This window comes from Sus scrofa, chromosome 12 (genome assembly GCF_054392235.1).
Source record: "Sus scrofa isolate SSC_HxYL_T2T_F1_AM1 chromosome 12, Sscrofa_HxYL_maternal_Yorkshire_Landrace_v2.0, whole genome shotgun sequence".
In the NCBI taxonomy this organism is placed as follows: domain Eukaryota; kingdom Metazoa; phylum Chordata; class Mammalia; order Artiodactyla; family Suidae; genus Sus; species Sus scrofa.
In genome coordinates, this window is record NC_139394.1 from 25,667,974 (window position 1) to 25,693,875 (window position 25,902).

A 25,902-nucleotide genomic window follows, 5' to 3' on the forward strand; every position below is an offset into this window, starting at 1 on the left:
ATCCCTGGCCTTGCTGGGTGTGTTATGGATCCAACATTGCCGTGAGCTGTGGTGTAGGTTGCAGATGTGGCTCGGAACCTGCATTGCTGTGGCTGTGGTGTAGGCCTAGCCTTGGAACCTCCGTATACCATGGGTATGGCACTAAAAGACAAAAAAAAAAAAAAAAAAAAAAAAAAAAAAAAAAAATTAATTTAAAATTTTTTAATTTTTTTAAAATTAAAAAAATTTTAATTTAGTTTTTTTAACTTAAAAAAATTTTTTTAAATAGAGAAGCCTAGATCCTGAATACCTAGATGAAAGGGATGACTTTCTACAAAAACACAAATGAATAATGTATTGGGGAAATAAAATGAATAATAAATAAATAAACAAAAGAATTCCCACTGAAGCCCCCCCCCCCCAAAAAAACCCACAAAAGACTTAAACAGACCTGTAAAAATTAAAAAAGAAAAAAAAATCAAGGAGTTCCTTTCATGCCTCAGGGGTTAATGAATTCAACTAGGAACCATGAGGTTTTGGGTTCAATCCCTGCCTTGCTCAGTGGGTTAGGGATCTGGCGTTGCTATGAGCTGTGGCTCTGGCGTAGGCTGACAGCTGTAGCTCCAATTAGACCCCTAGCCTGGGAACCTCCACATGCCACAGGTTCGACCCTACAAAAGACCAAAAAAAAAAAAAAAAAACAAAAACAGGAATTTATCAAAGGTCTATGTACTTTTCAAAGTCCCAAATCCACACTTCACAAGTAACTCCAGACTGGTTTATAAGAAACCAGCTTTGCAGTGATGCAAATATAGGTACTGACGAATAACGACGTAAATACGCCAAACAAATATTAACCAGTGGGACACAACAGTATCTTAAATGAATGAGTCACCGTTAACGAATGCTGTTCTTGGAGTTCCCCTCATGGCTCAGCAGATACGAATCTGACTAGTATCCATGAGGACACAGGCTCCATCCCTGGCCTTGCTCAGTGGGTCAGGGCTCTGGAATTGCTGTGAGCTGTGGTGTAGGTCACAGACGTGGCTCAGATCCCGCATTGCTGTGGCTGTGGTGTAGGCCGGCAGCTGTAGCTCCGATTCCACCCCTAACCTGGGAACCTCCATGTGCCGCAGGTGCGGCCCTAAAAAGACAAAAACAAAAGCATGTTCCTTCTAGGAGGGCAAGGATAACTCAGTGCCACTGTGGGGCTGAACCACACCGACGCCATGCTGTCAGCTCATCTTAGGCCCACAGTCTCATCTGCTCTCCCTCCTTATTAAAAAAAAAAAAAAAAAAAAAAAAAAAAAGAATGATCACATCCTAAGTTCCTAACACAATTTTCAGACTATCAGATAGAAACAAATCACTGACAACCTGGGTGGGGGGCAGCATTTGGGGGAAGTGAGTGTGGTCTTGGCCTTTTTGAGGGTTGGGTTGCTATTAGGTACTAAAACTTAAAATTGCATCACTTAGTGAAAACAGAACAAAAATAGGGTCGGAGTTTCTCTGTGGCTCAACAGGTTAAAGACCCAGTGTTGTCACTGCAGTGGCCCTGGTCGTTGCTGTGCCATGGGTTCCATTCCTGGCCTGAGAACTTCTGCATGCCTCGGGCGTGGCCAAAAAAAACCCAAACAAAAACAAAAACAGAAACATGAGTTCCTGTCGTGGCGCAGTGGTTAACGAATCCAACTAGGAACCATGAGGTTGTAGGTTCGATCCCTAGCCTCGCTCAGTGCGTTAAGGGTCTAGCGTTGCCATGAGCTGTGGTGTAGGTCACAGACACAGCTCAGATCTGGCCTTGCTGTGGCTCTGGCGTAGGCCAGTGGCCACAGCTCTGTTTCAACACCTAACCTGGGAACCTCCATGTGCGGTGCATTCAGCCTTAAAGAGAAAAGAAAAAACAAAACAAAACAAAAAAAAAACAATAGTGAGGAAAAGTGGCATCATTTTACCTTTTTGCCTATTTAATGTTTAGCTTAATAGATAAAATGAACCATCTGTTAGGACAGGTTGTTTCGCTGAAGAATATGAAGAAAATACAGCCCCACACAGGTATGTCACCAGGAAAGGGAGAAACACTTTAATTGCTTTTTCAATATTGTAGATATTTATCTTTGATACTACACCAAAAATCAAGAAGTTAGTAGCAGGTTATTGTTTTGTTTTGTTTTGCCTGTGGCATGCATTAGCTCGATGTGGGATTTTTTTTTTTTTTTTTGTGGCTTTTTTTTTGGCCTTTTGCCATTTCTAGGGCCGCTCCCAGGGCATATGGAGGTTCCTAGGCTAGGGGTCCAATTGGAGCTGTAGCTGCCAGCCAGAGCCAGAGCCACAGCAACGTGGGGGATCTGAGCCACGCCTGCGACCTACGCCACAGCTCACAGCAACGCTGGATCCTTAATCCACTGAGCGAGGCCAGGGATCGAACCCGCAACCTCATGGTTCCTAGTCGGATTCATTAACCTCTGAGCCACGACGGGAACTCCTCAATGTGGGATTTCAGTTCCCAGTCCAGAGACTGAACCTAGGCCACAGAGGAAAAAAGCGTGAACCTGAACCCTTAGTAGCTAGGGAACTTCCAAGAAGTGGTACTTTCTTAAAAAGTTAGTTAAGTGTGGACTCTGAAACCATATCAATGAAAAAAAAATTTTTTTGCTTTTTTTTTTTTTAGGACCCCACCTGGTGCATATGGAAGTTCCCAGGCTAGGGGTGGAATGAGAGCTACAGCTGCTGGCCTACACCACAGCCACAGCAACGCCGGATCCTAAACCCACCAAGCAAGGGAACAAAATAGAGGGAGTTTCCACTGCGCACAATGGGATCAGTGGCATCACTGCAGCGCCAGGGACACAGGTTTGATCCCTGACAGCATAGGTTGCAACTGTGGCTCAGATCTGATCCCTGGCCCAGGAACTCCATATGCCACTGGCACGGCCCCTCCACCCTGCCAAAAAGAGTTTGGAGGCGTTCCCTGGTGGTTCAGTGGTTATGGATCTACACTCTCACCACTGTGGCCCAGGTTCAATCCCTGGTCTGGGAAGTGAGATCCCACATCAAGCCGCTGCACACCTTGCCCAAAAAACAGGGTTTTTTAACCTTTTTTTTTAATTGTTATTTCCCCAATACAGTTTTTTTTCTACTGTACAGTATGGTGACCCAGTTACACATACATGTACACATTCTGTTTTCTCACATTATCATGCTCCATCATAAGTGACTAGACAGAGTTTCTTTCCTTTTTTCTTTTTTTCTTTATTTTTTAATTACTTCCCCAATACAATTTATTAAAAGGGTTTTTTAATCCTGATAATAAACACATAAAATTTAGTACCTTGGAGTTCCCGTTGAGGCTCAGCAGAAACAAACCTGACTGGTATCCATGAGGATGCAGGTTCAATCCCTGGCCTCACTCAGTGGGTTAACAATCCCGCATTTGCCATGAGCTGCGGTGTAGGTCGCAGATGCAGCTCAAATCTGGCATTGCTGTGGCTGTGGTGTAGGCTGGCAGCTATAGCTCCGATTTGACCCCTAGCCTGGGAACCTCCATATGCCATAGGTGTGGTCCTCAATAAAACAAAGAAAGAAAGAAAGAAAGAAAGAAGGAAGGAAGGAAGGAAGGAAAGGAAGGAAGAAGGGAAGGAAAGGAAGGAAGGAAAGAAAGAAAGAAAAAATTTACCACCTTAACTACTTCTAAGTGTACATATACTTTCGTAATATAGATTGTTCATGTCGTTTTAGAACGGATCTCCAGAACTTTTTTCTGCTTTTTTCTTTGCTTATATTTTTGCATGCAACTATTTTTATCCATTTTTTCTGATTATGAAATTTTTATCTTTTACCCATTGAAGAAAAAAAAAGTTCCTCTTTACAAAAACAAAACAAAACAAAACAAATATATGTAGGAGAAATGATAGAATTAGAAAAATCACCACTTTGCTACCAACAATGTAATAAATGATTCTGGCCAGGATTGTCCATCTTTTTTTTTTTTTTTTTCCTCGTTTTTTTGCAATTTCTTGGGCCACTCCTGCGGCATATGGAGGTTCCAAGGCCAGGGGTCCAATCCGAGCTGTAGCCGCCAGCCTATGCCAGAGCCACAGCAACGCGGGATCCGAGCCGCGTCTGCAACCTACACCACAGCTCATGGCAACGCCGGATCGTTAACCCACTGAGCAAGGCCAGGGATCGAACCTACAACCTCATGGTTCCTAGTTGGATTCGTTAACCACTGAGCCACAATGGGAACTCCAGGATTGTCCATCTGTTCTAAAACATTTGCCAGGTGCAGGATTTTGTTTTGTTTTGTTCTGCTTTTTGTGTTTTTCTTCTTCTTTTTCTTTTTTTTTTTTTTTTTTTTTTTTTTTTGTCTTTTTAGTGCTGCACCCACAGCATATGGAAGTTCCCAGGCTAGGGGTCTAACCACAGCTGCAGCTGCCAGCCTACGCCACAACAGCAACAGCAACGTTGGATCCAAGCTGTGCCTCCAACCTACACCCCAGCTCACGGCAACGCCAGATCCTTAACCCGCTGAGCGAGGCCAGGGATCAAGCCTGCATCATCATGGATACTAGTCAGGTTCATTAGCCACTGAGCCACGACAGGAACTCCTGGAGGCAGGATATTGAATGGTGCCATTCCGGAGAACACTTACTACTTACAAAGAGATAAAAACACATCTTTGCAATGAAAGGATCATGCATCACTACCTTAACCACATGGTCAAATAAACATCCCTAATAGTGAGGCAGCCTGACCAACTGTCCTCCGGATATGATGATAGGAAGCACACAGATCATTTAAAGGAGTATTACTGCCAAAATATTTAACCGAAATGTAATCAAGCCTCAGAGACCTCACTGCCAATTTATAGGAAAAAACAGGGGATAAAAATTTAGTAACACCATCAAGAACAATAGACAAATCAGGGACATCAGAATGTTTTCTGCAAGACAACAGGCCTGAACTCTTGACAAAGGAAAAAAAGTGGGAGTTCCCGCTATGGCACAGTGGGTTAGGAATCCGACTACAGCAGCTCGGGGCATTGTGGAGGTGCGGGTTTGATCCCTGGCCCCCTATAGTGGGTTAAAGGATCTGGCGCTGTCAAAGCTGCGGCCATTAAAAAAAAAAAAAGAAAAGAAAAAAGAAAAAGCAATTGAAAAAAATAAAAAGAATGAGAGTGAATGAGTAACATTTCTAGTAAAGGGTTGCCTGTATCTTGTGCAGAACAGACAGAATACATCTTTCAACGATTTCAGTCAATTTTTTTGCATTTTAAGAAATTTCTTTTTTTTTAATTGTGGTATAGTTAATTTACAATGTTGTGTGAATTTCAAGTACACAGCAATGTGATTCAATTACATATATACATATATACACATACATATCCTTTGCAGATTCTTTTCTATTATAGGTTGTTACAACATTTTTTTTTTCTTTTTAAGGCTGCATGTGTGGCATATGGAAGTTTCCAGACTAGGGGTTGAATTGGAGCTACAGCTGCCCGCCTACACCACGGCCACTGCCACAGCAACACGGTATCCGAGCCATGTCTGCAACCTACACCACAGCTCACAGCACACTGGATCCTTGACCCACTGGGCGAGGCCAGGGATCCAACCTACACCCTCATGGATACTAGTCAGATTCCTTTCTGCTGCACCACACAGGAACTCCCTATTATAAGATATTGAGAATAGCTGTCCTGTGGCACAGTGGGTAAAGGATCTGGTGTTGTCACTGTAGTGGCTCAGGTTGCTGCTGTTGCACAAGTATGATCCCTGGCCCAGGAACGCTTGGGACGGCATTAATAGGAATTGTTTGGTAGGAGATTTTTAATAAAATGTTCAACCGCCCAATTTTTAACAGATAACTACAAATGTTCTCCACTGTTAAAACTGCACTTTATGTACTTAAGTGGGGATGTTAAAATTATATGGGTCCGCCCGCTATTATAGTTGAACCACATTTGAGACACATTCAAAAAAGGGTAAAAATCGGGAGTTCCCACTGCAGCTGCGGGTTCAATCCCTGGCCTCACTCAGTGGGTTAAGGTTCCGGCATTGCCATGAGCGGTGGTGTAGGTCGCAGTCGCGGCTCAAATCTCGTGTTGCTGTGGCTGTGGCATAGGCTGGCAGCTACAGCTCTGATTGGACCCCTAGCCTGGGAACCTCCATATGCCGCAGGTGTGGCCCTAGAAAAGACACACACACACAAAAAAGGTTATGTTGAAGTTCCCGTTGTGGCTCAGCAGTAACAAACCGGACTAGTATCCGTGAGGACACGGGTTTGATCCCTGGCCTTGCTCAGTGGGTTAAGGACCCAGTGTTGCCACAAGCTGTGGTTGCAGTGCAGGTCACAGACAAAGCTTAGATCTGACATTGCTGTGGCTGTGACACAGGCCAGCAGCTACAGCTCAAATTCGACCCCTAGCCTAGGAACATCCACCCACAGGGGGCGGCCCTAAAAAAATATATATATATATATATTTTTTTTAATATAAATATATATATATAAAATGTTAACATTGAGTAGGTTTAAGGTTATTATTTTAATAACTTTATAAATAAAAATTTTAGATTTTCTCAGCTTTAATTTCTAATTAGGTGTGGAGTTCCCACTGTGGAGCAACAGGATCAGCAGCATCTCTGAAGCGCAGAGATGCAGGTTTGATCTCCAGTCCTGCACAGTGGGTCAAAGATCCAGCATTGCCACAACTGGGGCATAAGTCTCAACTGGGGCTCAGCTCTGATCACTGGCCCAGGAACTCCATATGCATCGGGGCAGCCAAAAAAGAAGAAAAAAAAAGTGTCTAATATGGTAATAGGAATAGATACAACCCATGTAAACAAAAGTTTTTTGGGGTCTTCAATAATTTCGAAGAGTGTAAGGGGTCCTGAGACCAAAAAGATCAAGAACGGCTGGTCTATGTTCTAAGCAACTGCTGTGGTTCTTGTTAAGTTTTAATACTGAAGATGAGTTTTTACAAGGACAAACAATATAATAGAGGGCATGTAGCCAATATTTCGTAATAACTATAAATGGAATGTAGCCTATAAAAAGGCCAATCATTCTGTTGCACCCCTGAAATTTATATGATACATGAACTGTACCTCAATAAAAAAATTTAATAAGATAATAATAATATAGGTGAGCTTCAATTAGCACATTCTATTACTTATCTTTAATAAAAATTATATTCTGTGTGCAAGGTAATCTGACAAACTCACCAGTACAACTGGTTTCCAACATAGACCTGGCTCAGCTGCAGAGGTTCCTTTCAAGAGTAAACTTGCAGGGCTTTCCCCGCTGTGGCACAGCAGAAATGAATCAGACTAGCATCCATGAGGATTCAGGGCACAGAAACAGCTCAGATTTAGTGTTGCTGTGGCTGTGGCCATGGTGTAGGCCAGCAGCTGCAGCTCCAATTCGACCCCTAGCCTGGGAACTTCCATATGCTGATGTAGGAGAAAATGTCCCAATAAAATGTAGAAAGGAGAGACCCCAGCCATGACGACTAAGCAAAGTCTAGCCAACTGCCCCAACCAGTCCTCCCCCATGCATCTGCTTCTGTAAATTTGTTTCCGCATCTACTACCTTGCCTGACGTCACTCCAGTCCAACTACCCAAGCTTGGACCTGGAAGACGTAGCCCATAAAAGCCTTGTGAAACCCTTCTTCCAGGCTCAGACTCTGGAGAGCGATCTGGTCTGAGCCCGCCGGCGTAATAAACCTGAGTTCTCCAACTCTCCAAGTGCTCGCTTGGTTTCTCGCTGGGTAAAAGAGCTGCTCCACTATGGCCACAGAGCTACTGGAGCTGGTACGCTACAGCCACGGGGCTGTCGCCAGAGCTGATACGCTGCAGCGCAGGGCTGCTGGGTATCTGCTGTAACATTTCTGGAGGCCCCAGCGAGATTCCAACCTTTCTGGCCCCTTGAGCCACTGGAACAGAGGTAAGGCCGCCCAGGAGCCGGGGAGCCTCAAACCGAACGAGGCGGCGCACCACCCGACGGTATTCTGGGTCCTCCTTCGTCAGCGGCATTCCTGATTCCCGGGTGACCAAACCCTGACCAGACTCAGTGGAGGGATGGACCAACTCACCAGAAAGGCATCCGGACAAGGTAAAGCCCCAGGGCCAACCCCAGTCAGGTCCTGCCCCAGTGGGCAGAAGAGGGGACTGATCACCCCCTGAGGGAGACTCTCCCAGTCAGAAGCTGTGCCTGACCGGAGCAGCAGTCCTAGTGCTCCAGATTGGAAGCAGAGGAACCTCTTGCTTGGGTGGAGCAACTGTCAGGTGTAGCCGATTGAAAGTTGTGCTTGATCGAGCTACTAGTTAGGGACTCCCAGGGAGTGGGAGGCATTGTGATAACCTCTGAGTGTGTGTGAGAGTGAATGAGCGGCCTGATTCGCTTGTGCTTCAGGTTCGAGTTTGTGGCTCCACGGTCTTAGTGGCTATGGAGTCTGAGTGGGTCCTAACCTGCAGTTCCGTGGTGACCTCATAGGGCTTATGGCTGCAGCAGACTCTGAGGGTTCTGTTCCCTCCCTGCAAGTCCAATCCAAGTTTGGGGATTATACGAACCAGCCAATTGCTAAGAGGCACCTAAACTCCCGAGAGGGGGGCAGTCAGGCGGACATCTGAATGGCCACCTTCTGAGAAGGAGGCACCCTCCCTTGTTTTGTCTGCGACACTGGCACAGGGCGTCCACATGGGGTGGGACCTAACCCAGAAGCCCACGAGCCAGAGACCCCTGTGCTTCCGCCATTTTGGGCCATAAATTCCTCCAAGGAGGTGACCTAATTTGACCTTGCCCCTGGGCCTCCAGGAACTCCCGGCCCAGATTCTAAACCAGCCATGGGACTGCCTATTTTGTCAGTTCATGGAGGCCCAGGATCTGAGTCAGGGAGACAAGCCTGTCATCCCTGGCTCAGTTCAGGGTATAGGGAGGATTGGGTACAAGGTCCCCTGTCCTTTGCCCAAAACATTAGAACTTGTCTGAGAGTGCCTTCCTGAGACCGGGGGCCCAGATGGATTGGAGATACTTGCAACATAGCAGGTGCTCTTCCCAGTCATAGAGCAAGCTGAGTGGGATCTGTCTTGCTTTCAAGAGTGGTGGAGGCAAAGCTATTGGGGATACCACCCACGAGGTCAGAAAAGGTCTCATAATATCAGGCCATAGAAAAGATCCACATAAAGACACCATGGGTTCACCCAAGTCTAAACCTGTGGTTGTAGACTGTGTGATCAAAGATTTCAAAAAGGGATTTTCTGAAGATTATGGTATAAAACTAACCTGATCTTTCATCATTTCCTTTGCCATTACCTCAAATAGAGCTGTGGGGGCAAAGGAAACAGACCTCTAGATGTTAAGACCATCCTGAGTTGTTACCAGGCCTGTGGGGGAAAAGGAGTTATAGCTAGTATTCATCCAACTTAGGCCAAGTGTTTAGCCTCAGAGCCTCGGCATAGTCAGTTTTGCTTTTTGCTGTTTACTTTCATCCTGGTTGGAGTAATTGATGGCTGGTTCATCCAATTTACCTGTTAACTGTGGTTTAGAAACTTTCCTAATGTTAATACAGGGCATGTCAGAGTGAGCATCTTAGGATTTGAAAACTCAGGGCAGGGCCTGTATGCCTGGGTTTTCTTCACCTCTGTCCAGAGACAGGCACTGGGCAGGGATGACGGGAAGAGAGGCTACGCTGGTAAGGAGTGGTTAATTCCAGTCAGCCTGAGGTCGGATGGGACATTTGACCACTAGTGTCTAGCTGCTCCATATAAGAGAGGGGACACCCTCACATAGCCAAGAAAGGACAATAGGCGCTGGATGCTGTTTTTTGTCTTTTTCGGATGGGAGCCACACCCTCAAGCCTGCTGCATGACTCAATAGCAACCCCTCTGACATGTGCCTTGAAGAACTGGAAAAAGTTTGACCCTGAGATTCTGAAAAAGAAACATTTAATTTTCTTTCGAACAAAAGCCTGGCCGTTATATAATCTGTCAGATGGAGAGTGACAGCCATCTGAAGGCTCACTAGCTTATAATACCATTCTCCAATTAGCCAGAAGTTAGTCAGCCTTCTCCAATACTGCTCAAGGCTCCTTCTCCCCGCAAGCCAGTGCCAAAGTTATATCTCTCTCTACTCCCTTTACAAGAAGTAGCAAACAGAGAATGGAGGCCAAATACAGGTCTATATACCTATTTCACTTCAGGACTTAGGGCAAATAAAAACAGATTTGGGAAAATTTGCTGATGACCCAGATATATTGAGGTTTTCAGGGTCTCATGCAGTCCTTTGAGTTAGCCTTCAAGGACGTCATGTTATTACGGAAACAGACATTGACTATAAGTGGAAAATTACATAAAGTCTCCAAAACTGCTCAAAGCTGGGGAAGATGAATGGAATGATGCTAAAAATGCCAGAGGCAGATTAGAAGAGGAATGATCAAGATTCCCCACAGGGTGTCAGGCAGTTCCTATGAGCGATCCCAATTGGTCTGCTGATGAGGGAGATAACAACAATTGGCATAGAAATCATTTTATTACTTGTATAGTTAAGGGATTAAAAGCCCGTTAAAAACTATCGGAGGTTTACTAGGGGAACAAGAGTCCATCAGCTTTCTTAAAAAGGCTCAGAAAGGCATTGAGAAAACATAAAACAGGGAACCCAGAAACAATGGAGGGCCAAATAATTATTTATTTATTTATTTATTGTCTTTTTGCTATTTCTTTGGCCGCTCCCGTGGCATATGGAGGTTCCCAGGCTAGGGGTCTAATCAGAGCTGTGGCCACCAGCCTACACCAGAGCCACAGCAATGCAGGATCCGAGCCGAATCTGCAATCTACACCACAGCTCACGGCAATGCCGGATCGTTAACCCACTGAGCAAGGGCAGGGATCGAACCCTCAACCTCATGGTTCCTAGTCGGATTCGTTAACCACTGCGCCATGACGGGAACTCCCGAATAATTCTTAAGGATAAATTCATAGCTCAATTGGTGCCAGATATATGGAGAAAGCTCCAAAAATTGGCTTTTGGCCCTGATCAGGACCTGGAGCACCTCCTCAGAGTAGCAACTCAAGTATGTTATAATCTGGGCCAGGAAGAATAAAAGGAGAATGAGAGGAGAGACAGAGAAAAGGCTGAGGCTCTAGTTATGGCACTACAGGGAGTCAACCTGGAAGTTGCCAAGGTGAGAGGACTAGGGCAGAGACCTATGCCTGCAGCCTGTTTCCTCTGTGGAAAAGAGGGACCCTTTAAATGGGAATGCCCCAAGCCTCAGACCACAGCACCTAGGCCATGCCCCATGTGTTGGGGAGATCACTGGAAGAGGGACTGCCCCTGAAGATGAAGGTCTCTGGGGTTGACCCCTCAGGCCCAGGATCAAGGCTGACTGGACATTTCCATAATGGCTCCTGTCCTTCTCACCACTCAGGAGTCCTGGGTGACTCTAAATGTAGGAAGACAGCGTATTGACTTCCTCCTGAATACGGGAGCCACTTTTCAGTCCTCCTCTCCAATCCTGGGCCCCTCCCTCATGAATCTGCCACATTTATATTTCCGGCAAGCCGGTTACAAAATTTCTTACACAGCCTTTGAGTTGTGGCTGGGAATCCATTTTCTTCTCTCATGCCTTTCTGATTGTTCCAGAGAGTCCAACTCCTCTTTTAGAAAGAGATATTTTGTAAGAGGTTAAAGCCTCAATTCACATGGCAATGGAGCCTAATCAAGGTTTATGCCTGCCTTGGATGGAAGTATATACTGACCCAGAAGTCTGGGCCATAGGAGGAAACATAGGAAGAGAAAAGAATACTCAACTGGTGGAAATAGGTCTTAAAGACTGGAATTTATTTCTTTGCCAAAAGCAGTATCCTCTGAGACCCAAGGCATGACAGGGACTTGTATCAATTATAGGAAGCGTAAGAGAACAGATTATTAATTGACTGTATCAGCCCTCGTAACACTCCTATATTGGGAGTGCAAAAACTTAACAGGGATTGGTTCCTAGTACAAGACCTCCATCTAATAAATGAGACACTGGTCTCATTACATCCAGTGGTGCCCAATCTCTACACTCTTCTTTCACAAATTCCAGAAACAGCAGCATGGGTTACTGTATCATATTTAAAAGATGCCTTTATTCTGCATTTCCTTGACTAAGGCTTTGCATATATAAATTCTCAAAATATGGAAGGTAACTAACTGACCAGAATTAATTTTAGGTTCAAGTCAACTGGGAAATATTCAGTATTAAATTAATATCTTAAATTAGAATTGAAGTTTGCTGACCTAATTAATACACACATGTCGTTACAGCTGTCAACATTAGGTATAATATCTTATCGTACCTAGGTTTAACAGAAGTCAAATGAGACACTGAGACATCAGTTACTAAACAGAAACTAAAGGTATTTAGAATAATTAATCAATATGATCAGTGTCACCCTGAATGGTCTCCATAAGAAAAACATGTGTTTTTAGAAATTATAAAGGACAGTCTGTGGTTGCTTTAGAAACGTAGAATCTGTGTGCTTTCAATATAGAAGGAATGAGGGATGGAACTGCATTTTATGAAGGCAAAAGAAAGTCTGTCTTCAGCTGATTGCTCTGGTTGGAAAATAAGGGACAGACTAATATGGATACAGAAAGTGATACAAGGTGTGTGGGAAGTGGACACTGAGAATTTTGTGCATGGTGGGGACTGTCCATATTTGAGTAAGTTAACTTTAAAAGTAATGTGGTGCCATAAGTCATACTGCTCACAAGGACATAAGGTAGCTTTCAATTACATGTTGACCAAGGCATACAAGTGTTTCATAACCAGCCAGAGAAATCCGAAAAATCATACAAGTTACCTGTGCTATTATAAAATCTAAGTGTTGTATTCTTGATGGTTCACAGAATGTGTCTAATTCCCTGCTCGATCTTCAACAGTAGATTCATGAGCGGTCCTATCCAGCTCCAGCTTTTGGAGCTGCCCTGTGGAACCAGCTGACCTCCTCCTCCTGGTGAAAATATTTCTTCACCATATCTTTTTATTCAGACCCTGTATAATTAACTGTATTTCTTGCTTCATTACATCCTGATTAAAAGCCATCAACCTTAAAATGTTGATAGAAGGGGTACCCAAAGCAATGTATCAAAGCCCACTTGACCATCCCATGAGTGGAGACCTAACTGCTTTCCCTAACGACGCCCCTTTTCAGCAGGAAGTCAGAGCGGTCATCGCCCCCTTTCCCCACAGTTAGAGTCTCCAACTCACTGGTGGGATTGAGGCAGAATATTCACTCAGGTAGTCAGTGTAGGAACATGGGCTTCGATACATTCTTTGATGTGGCTATTGGTTAACATTTGTAAAGTAAGGGTTGCACAGCAACCCCAACTGCTATAAAGGTTACAGGTATTACCCCATGGATCCATCACACTGGAATAAAGAAGGCTGCTCCCGCCATTGACACAGACACCTGGGAAGCTGTCCGGCACCCTGAGAACCCCCCTCAGGATCAAGTTCCAGAGACATATGGCACCGGAGGATGGCAGGCCCTGCTCTGGTCACACCCAGAAGCTGGCCAGTCTATGCACGGCAGAAACTTGAGGAGTCTACAGCCCTGCCCCAGCCACATACTGGAGTTGGTTGGTTTGTACAAGTGGAGGCCAGAGGATCTCTATGCAAACTTGAACTGAACTCATGCTCTGGTGGGGAATATTGGTAATTGAAATTGCCATAGCCCTCATATTTGGAGTGGGGCTATATGCAGTATCCCCTTCAGAATGGGGACAGGGAGCCCAGCTACTCATCTGTGTGATGTATCTCCTGACTGTCAGTATACTAGAATCCCTGTTCATAAGGGGTCAGTGAAAAGGATTAAGGGAATCATAGTTCTGTTAACACTCACCCTGCTGCTCACTCCAGGGGCAACAGACTGGGACGATGATCTATGGGATGGGACGGGATTAACAGATGCTTACCAGTGCCTCCCTGCTAATTGGACAAGGACCTGCACTCTAGCCTTTGTCACTCTTCAAATAGATATTGTCCCTGGGAATCAGTCTCTTATGGTGCCCATAGAGGCACATGGCAGAACAAGACAGCAATGCAAGTTATCCCCTTATTTAGTTGGTTTGGGAATTCCAGCAGGGATAGGAGCAGGAGTGGGAGGAATAGAATCCTCCATTGCTTATTATCATCAATTATCTAAAGAATTCACAGATGATGTGGAACAAGTAGCCCCTTCCCTAGTAGCCTTACAGGATTAGGTAGACTCTCTGGCAGAAGTGGCCCTTCAAGACAGGAGAGCACTGGACTTATTCACTGCTGAAAAAGGGGAACTTTGCCTGATGAAGAATGCTGTCTTTATGCCAGCAGATCTGGAATAGTCAGAAACATGGCCCAACAAATAAAAGAACGCATAGCAAAGAGAAGGGAAGACTTAGATAACTCCTGGTTAAATTGGAGCAACTACTGGAGTTGGGTGGCATGGCTCATGCCTTTGGTTGGGCCCCTCCTCAGGCTCTTCATGGCCCTCACATTTGGCCCCTGTATCCTGAACTGTCTTGTCAAGTTTGTCTCCTCAGGCCTAGAATCTATAAAGCTACAAACGGTGGTGATGTCCCGGCCACACTTATATCAGCCTCTGGGCCAAGAAGACCAGAAAGGTTGATGCTTGCTCCAAGAATGTGAAAAAGCATCAAGAGGGGGGGATGTAGGAGAAAATGTCCCAATAAAATGTGGAAAGGAGAGACCCCGGCCATGACGACTAAGCAAAGTCTAGCCAACTGCCCCAACCAGTCCTCCCCCATGCATCTGCTTCTGTAAATTTGTTTCCGCATCTACTACCTTGCCTGACGTCACTCCAGTCCAACTACCCAAGCTTGGACCTGGAAGACGTAGCCCATAAAAGCCTTGTGAAACCCTTCTTCCAGGCTCAGACTCTGGAGAGTGATCTCGTCTGAGCCCGCCGGCGTAATAAACCTGAGTTCTCCAACTCTCCGAGTGCTTGCTTGGTTTCTCGCTGGGTAAAAGAGCTGCTCCACTATGGCCACAGAGCTACTGGAGCTGGTACGCTACAGCCACGGGGCTGTCGCCAGAGCTGATACGCTGCAGCGCAGGGCTGCTGGGTATCTGCTGTAACACTGAGGGTGCAGCCCGAAATGGTAAAAAAAAAAAGAAAAGAAAAAAAAAATAGTAAACTTGCAATCACAGTAAGTATATAACGGAGTTCCTGTCATGGCTCAGCAGGAAAGAATCCAAGTAGGAACCATGAGGTTGGGGGTTCGATCCCTGGCCTCGCTCAGTGGGTTAAGGGTCCAGTGTTGCCGTGAACTGTGGTGTAGGTCGCAGACATGGCTTGGATCTGACATTACTGTGGCTGTGGTGTAGGTCAGAGGCTACAGTCCCAATTAGACCCCTAGCCTGGGAACCTCCATATGTCGCGGGAGCGGCCCTAAAAGGACAAAAAGACCAAAGGGAAAAAAAAAAAGAATGTATATATATGTATGAGTGAGTCACTTGGCTGTACAGCAGAAATTGGCACAACACTGTAAATCAACTATACTTTAACTTTTCAAAAAGATTAAAAAAGAAGCATTGGCGTTATCCTCAAGTACAGCTGGATTCCCATCTGCTCCTTATAATGCTGCCCTTGGGCAACCTCCATTCTCCATGTTCACAGCTCTGAAGTGGACATAACTCTTCCAAGAGTGTTGCTGGGAGCATTAGAGGCACAATCTAGAACAGGGTCTGTACGTAACAAATAAGTGCTCCACAGTGGATGAAATGAAATGAATTCACCAACAGGAAGTAACGATCATTTCCTGGGTTGGTAGGGTGTGTTGTAGTGAAACATCCTTTCTCAGAGGGACAAAGATCAGAAATGCACATTTCAAAATCAGACACTCTTTAATTAAAAAAAAAAAGAAAGAAAGAAAGAAAAGAAAACGAAAAAGGCAAATAAACATTTAAAAGAGTAAGTTTCTTCTGAGGAAGAAACCTGTTTCCCAAGGTCACCCAAGCCAGCAGCCTTAAAATCTTAGAGACATAAACACAGCAACATGGACTTGCCAGAATGTTCGGTTGGCACCAGTTTGGATCCTGGTATCAAGACTCCTGGTCATTCTCCTCATTCACTAAGGAATGTGGGATGAGATAATTTTGGGGAAGTGCTGGAAGGAAAGCCTTAGCAGAGACTTTAGGTGGTAACGCAAGAGCTACCTCCCTTTGCTGAGTTCTGCCATAGCCTCAGTACAAACGTGTTTCTTGGTTTCCTTATTTGTTTCGGCAGCGCCAGGGCATGAGGAAGTTCCCCGGGTGGCCAAGGATCAAACCCTTGCCACAGGAGGAAAAACGCTGGATCCTTAACCTGCTGCACCATCAGAGAACTCGTATACTTCATTTTAATCCTCATAAAACATCATCTAACCAACACGGTTCCCCCCTTCCCCTTTTTTAAGCCATTTAGGGCCGCAGGTGCCTGTGTATGGAGGTTCCCAGGCTGGAGGTCTAATTGAAGCTGTAGCCATCGGCCTACACCAGAGCCACAGCAATGCAGGATCCGAGCCACGTCTGCGACCTACACCACAGCTTACGGTGACACCGGATCCTTCACCCACTGAGCAAGGCCAGGGATGGAACTTGCAACCTCATAGTTCGTAGTCGGATTCGTTACCCACTGAGCCACGACGGGAACTCCCACAAGACGTATTTCTGATCCTTCTTTCTGTTTATAAAAATTAAATGAGCTCACCAAGTCCGCACTTCCTCCGTTAATTATTATGCTACTCAGAAGTTTTTTTTAGCACCCCAAACCACAAAACGGACGCTCGCTCCACCGCGAGGCTGTCTTCCGGAGCAGAAAACTGACCTTTTAAAAATTTTTTTTCTTTTGGTCTTTTTGGGGCCCTACCCTAGGGCATATGGGAGTTCCCAGGCTAGGAGGTCTAACCAGAACTGCAGCCGCCGGCCTTACGCTGCAACTAGATGCTACGCCAGGTCCGAGTGCGTCTGCGACCTACACCACAGCTCACAGCAACATACCCACTGAGCGAGGCAAGGGATCGAACCCGCGTCCTCGTGGATACGGGGGGCGGGGAGGGGCGTAAACCGTTGAGCTAGAACAGGAACTCCTAGAAAACCGACTTCTTCAAAAACTCTGCCTCTAAAACCCCCAAGCTGTTATTTAATGCAGCGTAAAGGACGCAGCCTCCGCTTCCCCACAGCCTGGGGCCCGCGGCCTCCGCGCCGGGGACCCACATCCCCCGAGACTTACATCCCCAGCCCTCGTCATAACCTCCGAGTTCCGGGCCGCCCCCCGTGCTCTGCGCCACGAGAGGCAACCTCCACGTCGAATGTTCCCCTGGAAAACCAGTGTTCCTTGGGGCGCAGGGCGGGGGAACGAGCAGGAACTCTCAACAGCGTCCCGAGGCGCAGTCTCCTTCTCGCTGCCGCACCGACGTAGGGAGCCGGTCGGACTTATTTTGGAGACCCGCCGCCCACCCTACTCGGCTCCGGGGTCCCGGGACCTGGCCGCTCCCGGGTGGCGCCACTGGCTGGCCAAGTTTGACTTCCCATTTGTCTCTGCTCGAGGGACACGCACCTGTACGAAGTCATCCTTAATCCCGCCGCCTCGGAACATTCTGGGCTGGTGGTGCCACTCCGCGGATTGGACAGCCCTAGCACCAACCCCGGCAAATTCTTCCTGGTAAACCGCGAGAGCTTGGGTCGGACCCGCCCACGTCACCACCAACCCCCGCCCACCTTCTAGGTCCTGCCTTGGGCGCAGCTGGGCGCTGTCGGTCTTTGCAACCTTGTCGTCGTTTGGCGCTGATTGAACCTCACCGCCACGAACCGAACCGCCACGGGTCACCACGCCCTGGAGAGGCCGAACCGCCACGGGTCACCACGCCCTGGAGAGGCCGAAAAGGTGACAGTAATGACCACAGTCCCGGCTTACGGCACTGGGTACGAGCTTGGGGCTAAACGCTTTGTTTACTTTGTGCCATTTATTAGTCACAACTGACTGGTACCGTTATTAGCCTTACTTTTAGGACAGGGAAGCTGAGACAAAGTGGGGCGATCAAAGAACTGGAATTTGAACTGCATCTGAGTGACTCGGAAGCCCCGGACGAGTGGCGCCCCCGAGCCGGCAAAACTCCACCTCGATGGGCGTCCGAGTTGATGCAAGCGGCCTTTCGTCGAAGGACCGGTTCCGGTTGCACCGCGCTTCCCTTCTCCCGCCCGGGTCACTACTCAGGGCGGTGGGAGCCGGTGCAGGCAACGCGCTTTGATCGCGGAGCGCACCCTGCCGGAGGGCTGCAATCTTGCTCGCTCGCTTCCCTCCCCATCCCCCAGTCTGTCTGGGACCACTCCACTTCTTCTCGGTAGGCAAGTGGAGTTCCCTCTGTACCTTAAAGAACAACAAAACCCCTGTGCCCATCGCTTTCTTTCCGTTTGAAAATGTCTCCCCTTGTCCAGGAACCCCACTGTCTCCCCCGCAGTTTACGAGCGGGTTCTGCAAGCTCGGTCTTTGCCCTGCCTACATGCTACTCCGCCACCGGCACTCTTGCTCCACTGTTCTAGCAAAAGACGCCGGGAGGAAAGCGGGTTGAAGCGGGTTGAATCCCGGTAGCAGACCTATACAGCTACTTAATGCCTCTGAGTATGGAGGGGTCTGATGAATTTCAAATGAAATTAGCACTCGCCGAACCCTTTTCAAACCCCGTGTTTGGTGCTGGGAAGCTTCCTGTGGTTCATCTCAACTGTATTGTATTTCACAACGCCCCAGCTTAAGTCGCAAACAGAACATTGGCATTCAAAATGATTGCGAAAGAGGAGTTCCCGTCGTGGCTCAGTGGTTAACAAATCCGACAAGGAACCATGAGGTTGCGGGATCGATCCTGGCCCCGTTTAGCCGGTTAAGGATCCGGCGCTCGGTGAGCTGCGGTGTAGGATCACAGATGCGGCCGGGATCCCACGTTGCTGTGGCCCCGCCGGCGGCTACAGCTCGGATTCGACCCCTAGCCTGGGAACCTCCATATACCATGGGTGCGGCCCTAGAAAAGAAAAAAGGATTGCAAAGGAGTTCTCTTGTGGCTCAGCAGAAACGAACCCAACTAGCATCCATGAGGATGCGCGTTCAATGCCTGACCTCGCCCAGGGGGTTAAGGATCTGGGGTTGCCAGTGAGCTGTGATTTAGACTCCCGCTGTGTGTGTGTGTGTGTGTGTGTGTGTGTGTGTGTGTGTGGTGCAGACCAGCTTCCATATGCTGCGTGCGTGCACACACACACACACACACACACACACAAAATGCTTGTAAAATGACCAGTTTTTTTTTCATGTATACAGTATGTACTTTACCCTGCTAGGTCCCCAAAAGGAATTTAAGCCAAAGACACATAAAATGGAACACAGTGTAGGGAGTTCCCATCCTGGCTCAGAGCTAAAGAATCCCACCAGTATCCATGAGGATGCAAGTTCAAACCCTGACCTCTCTCAGATCTGGCAGTACCATGAGCTGTGGTGTAGGTCCCAGATCCGGCTCATATCCCATGTTGCTGTGGCTGTGGTGTAGGCCGGTAGCTGTAGCTCCGATTGAACCCCCAGCCTAGGACCTTCCATATGCCACAGGTGCAGCCTTAAAAAAGCAAAAAAAAAAAAAAAAAAAAAAAAAAAAGGCAAAAAAAAGGCAGAAGGCCATGTAAATAAAAGAAAAATCAATCAAACCAAATGAGTCTGGAAAGAGTAGGAAGAAATGCCAGAGTCCCCAACCTTAGTGCAGGTGAGTCCCAAATTCAGCTCAGAGCTTCTTCACCGGCAGCAGAAAAGAGAAACCCTGCTGGAGGGAGTTCTGAAGTGGCTGTTACAAATAACTATTTTTCTAGGAAGAGCTGTGAAAGGGAAATTATGCTTCCCTGGTTGGCCAAGTGTTGTACTGCTTGCCATGTGCATGGAATAAAAAGACTCCATTGCTTACCAAGGGCTTTCACATACATTCTCCCCCTTAATTCAGTTCTCATAATAGGAGTTCCCTTTGTGGCTCAGTGGTTAATGACCCCCGACTAGGAACCATGGGGATGCAGGTTTGATCCCTGGCCTCGATCAGTGAGCTAAGGATCCGGCGTTGCCATGAGCTGTGGTGTAGGTCGAAGATGAGACTCAGATCCCCTGTGGTGTAGGCTGGCAGCTCCAGCTCCCATTCGACCCCTAGCCTGGGAACTTCCATGTACTGAAGGTACAGCCCTAAAAAAGACCAAAAAAAAAGAAGCTATGCCACAAAACAGAAAAGAACCCACAGACACAGAGAACAGACTTGTGGTTGCCGTGCGGGAAGGGTGGACTGGGAGTTTGGGGTTAGTAGATGCAAACTATTCCATTTAGAATGGATAAGCAGGAGTTCCGCATCATGGCACATCGGAAACGAATCCAACTAGGAGCCGTGAGGTTGCGGGTTCCACCCCTGGCCTTGCTCAGACAGTTAAGGATCTGGAGTTGCTGTGAGCTGTGGCGTAGTTTGCAGACGAGGCTTGGATCTGATGTTAATGTGGCTGTGGCTGTGGCTGTGGTGTAGGCCGGGAACCTACCTGGGCTCTGATTTGACTCCTAGCCTGGGAACCTCCCTATGCCGCAGGTGCAACCCTAAAAAAAAAAGCAAAAACAAAAAAAAGAATGGATAGGCAATGAGATCCTACTGTATAGCTGAGGGAACTATATTCAATATCCTGAGATAACTCATAATGGAAAAGAATATAAAAAAGAATATATGGAGTTCCTGTCGTGGCGCAGTGGTTAATGAATCCGACTAGGAACCATGAGGTTGCGGGTTCAGTCCCTGCCCTTGCTCAGTGGGTTAACGATCCGGCGTTGCCGTGAGCTGTGGTGTAGGTTGCAGACGCGGCTCGGATCCCGCGTTGCTGTGGCTCTGGCATAGGCCGGTGGCTATAGCTCCAATTCGACCCCTAGCCTGGGAATCTCCATATGCCGCAGGAGCGGCCCAAGAAATAGCAAAAAAAAAAAAAAAAGAATTTATATAGGTATAACTGAGTCACTTTGCGGTACAGTAGAAATTATCACAACATTGTAAGTCAACTATACTTTAAAAACAAGGAAGAATTAAGCTATGGGTGTGCAGGGATAGGCCCTTCAAGGAGGGAAGGGCCTAAAGAGATGTGCTAAAGTCTGGGTGTGTCATGAAGATTCCTCATGCTCTCACATGCTACTCTCTCCTATAAGACTCCTCCAGTCCTCTATGCTTCTTTAGTCTGGCTTGTATTTTCAGTCTCTGGTTAAATGTCACTTCCTCAAAGAGTTTTTTTCCAGACAAAGGACCAGGTCAGATTCTTCTTTCGAGGTTTCTTTCCAAGCCACGTCTGCAACCTACACCACAGCTCACAGCAACGCCAGATCCTTAACCCACTGAGCAAGGCCAGGGATCAAACCCACAACCTCATGGCTCCTAGTCGGATTCGTTAACCACTGAGCCACGACGGGAACTCCTCTTTTGCTTTTTAGGGCCACACCTGTGGCATGTGGAAGCTCCTGGGCTAGGGGTCAAATTGGAGCTGCAGCTTCCAGCCTATACTTCAGCCACAGCCACAGAAACCCGGGATCCAAGCTGTGTCTGTGACCTATACACAGCTCACAGGTTCTTTACCACTGTGAGCCACAATGGGAACTCTGCATGTAATTTCTAGATGCATAAGAAATGAGAATTTAATAAAATTTAATTTATCAGTTGAAAAACAAAAAAGACAAGAGTTCCCACTATGACAGTGGATTAAGAATCTGCTGTGGCATAGGTCATAGCTGAGATTTGTCTTCAATCCCTGGCCCAAGAACTTCCGTTTGCAACAAGTGTGGCCAAAAAAAAAAAAAATTTTAAGGATATGTATATATATGTTTAACTGAGTCACTTTGCTGTACAGCAGAAATTAACACAACATTGTATATCAACTTTTCAATTTTTAAAAATAAATTCATTTAGGAGTTATCTTAGGGCTCAGCAGGTTAAGAATCTGGTATTGTCACTGCAGTGGCTCAGTGGCTGCTGTCACGTGGGTTAGATCCCTGGCCAGGGAACTTCTTTGGCAAATAATAATAATAATAGTAATAATAATAATAAGGAGTTGCCGTCATGGCACATCAGAAACAAATCCGACTAAGAACCAAGCAAAGAAAAGAAATTACATGCTATAGGTATTATGAATGAGTGAGGCTGGGAATCGAACCCAAAACCTCATGGTTCCTAGTCCAATTCATTAACCACTGTGCCACGATGGGAACAGCTATCTATTTATTTTTGATGCTATTTGGAACCTCACTTTATTTTATTTTTTGCTTTTTAGGGGCACACCAGGGGCATATGCAAGTTCCTAGGCTAGAGGTCCAATTAGAGTGACAGGTGCCGGCCTGCACCACAGCCACAGCCAGAGCAACTCGGGATCCAAGCCGAGTCTGCCACCTGCAGCGCAGCTCACTGCAATGCGGGATCCCTGACCGAGCGAGGCCGGGGATCAAACCCATATCCTCATGGATACTAGTTGGATTCCTTTCCGCTGTGCCACAACGGAAAACCACTTTAAACCCTGCTCCTTGGAGTTCCCTTTTGGTGCAGCAAGTCAAGGATCTGGCGTTGTCACTGCCGTGGCCTGGGTTCAATCCCTGGCCAGAGAACTTTCACATGCTTTGGGTGAGGCCAGAAATAAATACAAAAAAACCCTGAGCCTGGATAAGCATCCTGCCTTCTCCAACAGGCCTTGGTATCCCGCACAAGACCAGGCAGAACACAGGGGGCCCAGGACAAAACTGTTGAAAAATTAAAAACGTCAAGATGGGGACAGCAGAGTGTGACACCAAGTCTGCACCAAGCACAGGGACCTTCTGAGCAGGAGGCCTGGGTGTCCCGCAAAGCCAATTTGGTCCCCAGGCCTCCAGCTCAGATAGGGAGCTGGAAGGAGGTAGCAGGGGGCTCTGACTAACTTTCCCAGAGGCCCTGAGGTCAGAGTTGGGTAATTGTCCTCTGCCTGAGGCACCAAAATGCCCAGCAGATAAGGCACGTCCCCCATCCCATTCCTTGTAGGCTGCAGGACATCCAGAAGGAGGTGGAGGTAGGGAGGGGGCCTGGTCCATGAAGAAGGATGTCGAGCATCAGCCAACCCTAGGAGCTGAGCCCTGTTAACCAGTCAACCTGTTAACCAGTCAGCTGTTCACTTCTTCCCCTCTCCTTCTGGGGCCTGGGACTCCTATTCTGGGAGGCTCTGGTGAGCATGGAGGGCGGAAGGAAGGTGATATAGAATCTGAAACTTGGGGAGTTCCTGTCGTGGCTCAGCACAAACGAACCCCACTAGTATCCATGAAGATGCAGGTTCGATTCCCGGCCTCGCTCAGTGGGTGAAGGATCCGGCGTTGCCGTGAGCTGTGGTGTAGGTCACAGACGAGGCTTGGATCCTGTGTTGCTGTGGCTCTGGCAAAGGCCAGTGGCTACAGCTCCGATTTGACCCCTAGCCTGGGAACCTTCGAATGCCAGGTACGACTCTATAAAGAAAAAAAAAACAAAATTGAAACTTAGGAAATATTCAGCCTGATGTTAACTGATCAGGAAACGAGGAGCTCGAGAACAACTCGCTCCCTTCCTCCCATTCAGCATAATCTTACTGCTCTGGACCATCGGAATATGTCAATTATCCCTCCTCTGCTTGGCCTCCTAACACCTCTGACCTTCTTGGTCCTTTTTTTTTTTTTTTTTTTTTTGTCTTTTTGCCATTTCTTGGGCCTCTCCCTTAGCCTGAAGCACTCAACCACCAGATCAACTGGAGCCTAAAGGATGATGACGTTGACCTTTTCTGACCCTTGTGACTCCAATCGACTCACGCTTGGACTCCTCGGGACTTTCCATGCTCCTTCATAATAGGCACATATGCTTAGCTTCAAACGTCCCCAGTATTGGAGTTCCCTTCATGGCTCAATGGTTAAGGAACCCGACTAGGATCCATGAAGATGCAGGTTCGATCCCTGGCATCGATTGGTAGGTTAGGGATCCCGTGTTGTCACGAGCTGTGGTGTTGTTCGCAGATGTGGCTCGGATCCCGAGTTGCTGTGGCTGCGGTGTAGGCCAGTGGCTGTAGCCCTGATTCGACCCCTTGCCTGGGAATTTCCATATGCCACAGGCATTGTCCTGAAAAAAAAAAAAAAAAAAAAAAAAAAAAACCACTTCCCCAATAGTGCTGTTTGGGGAGATACTGCCTGGGGAAATGTTCCCATGTGCTACAAGTAATAAATCTTTCCTTCTCCCATTCTTTGCCTTAATTGTGTCTTTTGTCTTGACATCCATCAAGAGGCCAACGCAGTTTTTCAGGTGACAAAGGTGAGCAGAAGAAATTACTGCCCTACCTGGAGCTCCGATAAGGGTTCAGCATCCTCAGGAATGAAGGTTGGAGTCAGCCCCCTGGACCAAGAACTTTCACCAAGAAGGAAGCCTCAGCCCATGACCTGCATCCATATGGCTGTAGCCTCCATCTGAAGCCACATGGAATATTTACGCTTCCCCACCAAAAAAAAGAAGTGTTGAGTAGTTCTTGCTATGGTATAGTGGGTTAAGAACCCGACTGCACAACTCTAAAGAAAAAAATAAAAATCTATACAATATAGAAAGAACAGCTTGTTCAATAAGTGGTGCTGGGAAAACTGGACAGCCACATGGAAAAGAATGAAATTGGAACACTCCCTAACACCATACACAAAAATCAACGCCAAATAGATTAAAGACCTAGATATAAGACCAGACACTATAAAACTCTTAGAGGAAAACATAGGCCAAACACTCTCTGACATAAACGACAGCAATATCTTCTCAGATCCACCTCTCAGAGTATTGACAACAAAAACAAAAATAAACAAATGGGACCTAATCAAACTTCGAAGTTTCTGCACAGCAAAGGAACCCCTAAACAACACGAAAAGACAGCCCACAGAATGGGAGAAAATCTTTGCACGTCTATCGACTGACAAGGGATTAATCTCCAAATTTATAAACAACTTCTGCAGTTCCATACCAAAAAAACAAACAAGCCTATCAAAAAATGGGCAGAAGATCTAAACAGACAGTTCTCCAAAGAAAACATACAGATGGCTGAGAAACACATGAAACATCACTCATTATTAGAGAGATGCAAATCAAAACCACTCTGAGGTACCACCTTACACCAGCCAGAATGGCCATCATCAAAAAGTCTACAAATAAGAAGTACTGGAGAGGGTGTGGAGAAAAAGGAACCCTAGTACACTGTTGGTGGGATTGTAAATTGGTGCAACCACTGTGGAAAGCAGTATGGAGATTCCTCAGAAAACTAAACATAGAACTACCATTTGATCTAGCAATCCCACTCCTGGGCATCTACCCAGAGAAAACCACGACTCGCAAAGACACATTACTCCAATTTTCATTGCAGCACTAATTACAATAGCCAAAACATGGAAACATCCTAAATGTCCATCGACAGAGAAGTGGATCCAGAAAAAGTGGTCCATATACACAATGGAATATTACTCAGCCATTAAAAAGAACGAAATACCAGCATTTTTTGCAACATGGATGGACCTAGAAACTATCATGCTAAGTGAAGTCAGCCATACAATGAGACAGCAACATCAAATGCTTTCACTGACATGTGGAATCTGAAAAAAGGACAGACTGAACTTGTTTGCAGAACAGATGCTGACTCACAGACATTGAAAAACTTACTGTCTCGGGGGGTGGGATGATGTGCTTGGGCTGTGGGATGGAAATCCTGTGAAATCAGATTGTTATGATCATTAGACAAATACAGACGTGATAAATTCATTTGAGTAATAAAAATAAAAGAAATTTAAAAAGAAAGTAAAAATAAATAATAAAAAATGAAAATAGAAAAATAAAAATAAAAATCCATCCTCTTCAAGGCA

At 46.5% G+C, this 25,902-nt stretch overlaps 1 protein-coding gene and 1 long non-coding RNA gene across 13 annotated transcripts in view; one reads left to right on the forward strand and one right to left on the reverse strand.

The window, feature by feature from the left end:
- The window catches only part of B4GALNT2 (beta-1,4-N-acetyl-galactosaminyltransferase 2 (SID blood group)), a 40,474-nt gene extending 22,844 nt beyond the window's left edge, over window positions 1–17,630 (reverse strand). For 9 of the 10 annotated variants that reach the window (XR_014820245.1, XM_084982787.1, XM_084982790.1 and 6 more), the window contains exon 1: window positions 17,563–17,630. Coding sequence is in view for 7 of the 10 variants with exons in the window: in XM_084982787.1 (XP_084838913.1) it covers window positions 17,563–17,576 (14 nt within the window). In the remaining 3 variants the exon portion in view is untranslated. 10 annotated transcript variants of the gene reach the window in all.
- An 87-nt stretch (window positions 17,631–17,717) lies between these two features.
- Window positions 17,718–25,902, forward strand: LOC146398149 (uncharacterized). Of its 3 annotated transcripts, XR_014821191.1 has the most exons (3): window positions 17,758–17,927; window positions 18,002–18,346; window positions 24,297–25,902. It is a non-coding gene; the product is annotated as an uncharacterized LOC146398149 (long non-coding RNA). The 3 variants fall into 3 exon arrangements; XR_014821189.1 differs by lacking the exon at window positions 24,297–25,902 and having other exon boundaries at window positions 17,718–17,927; window positions 18,002–18,396; XR_014821190.1 differs by lacking the exon at window positions 24,297–25,902 and having other exon boundaries at window positions 17,718–17,889; window positions 18,002–18,396.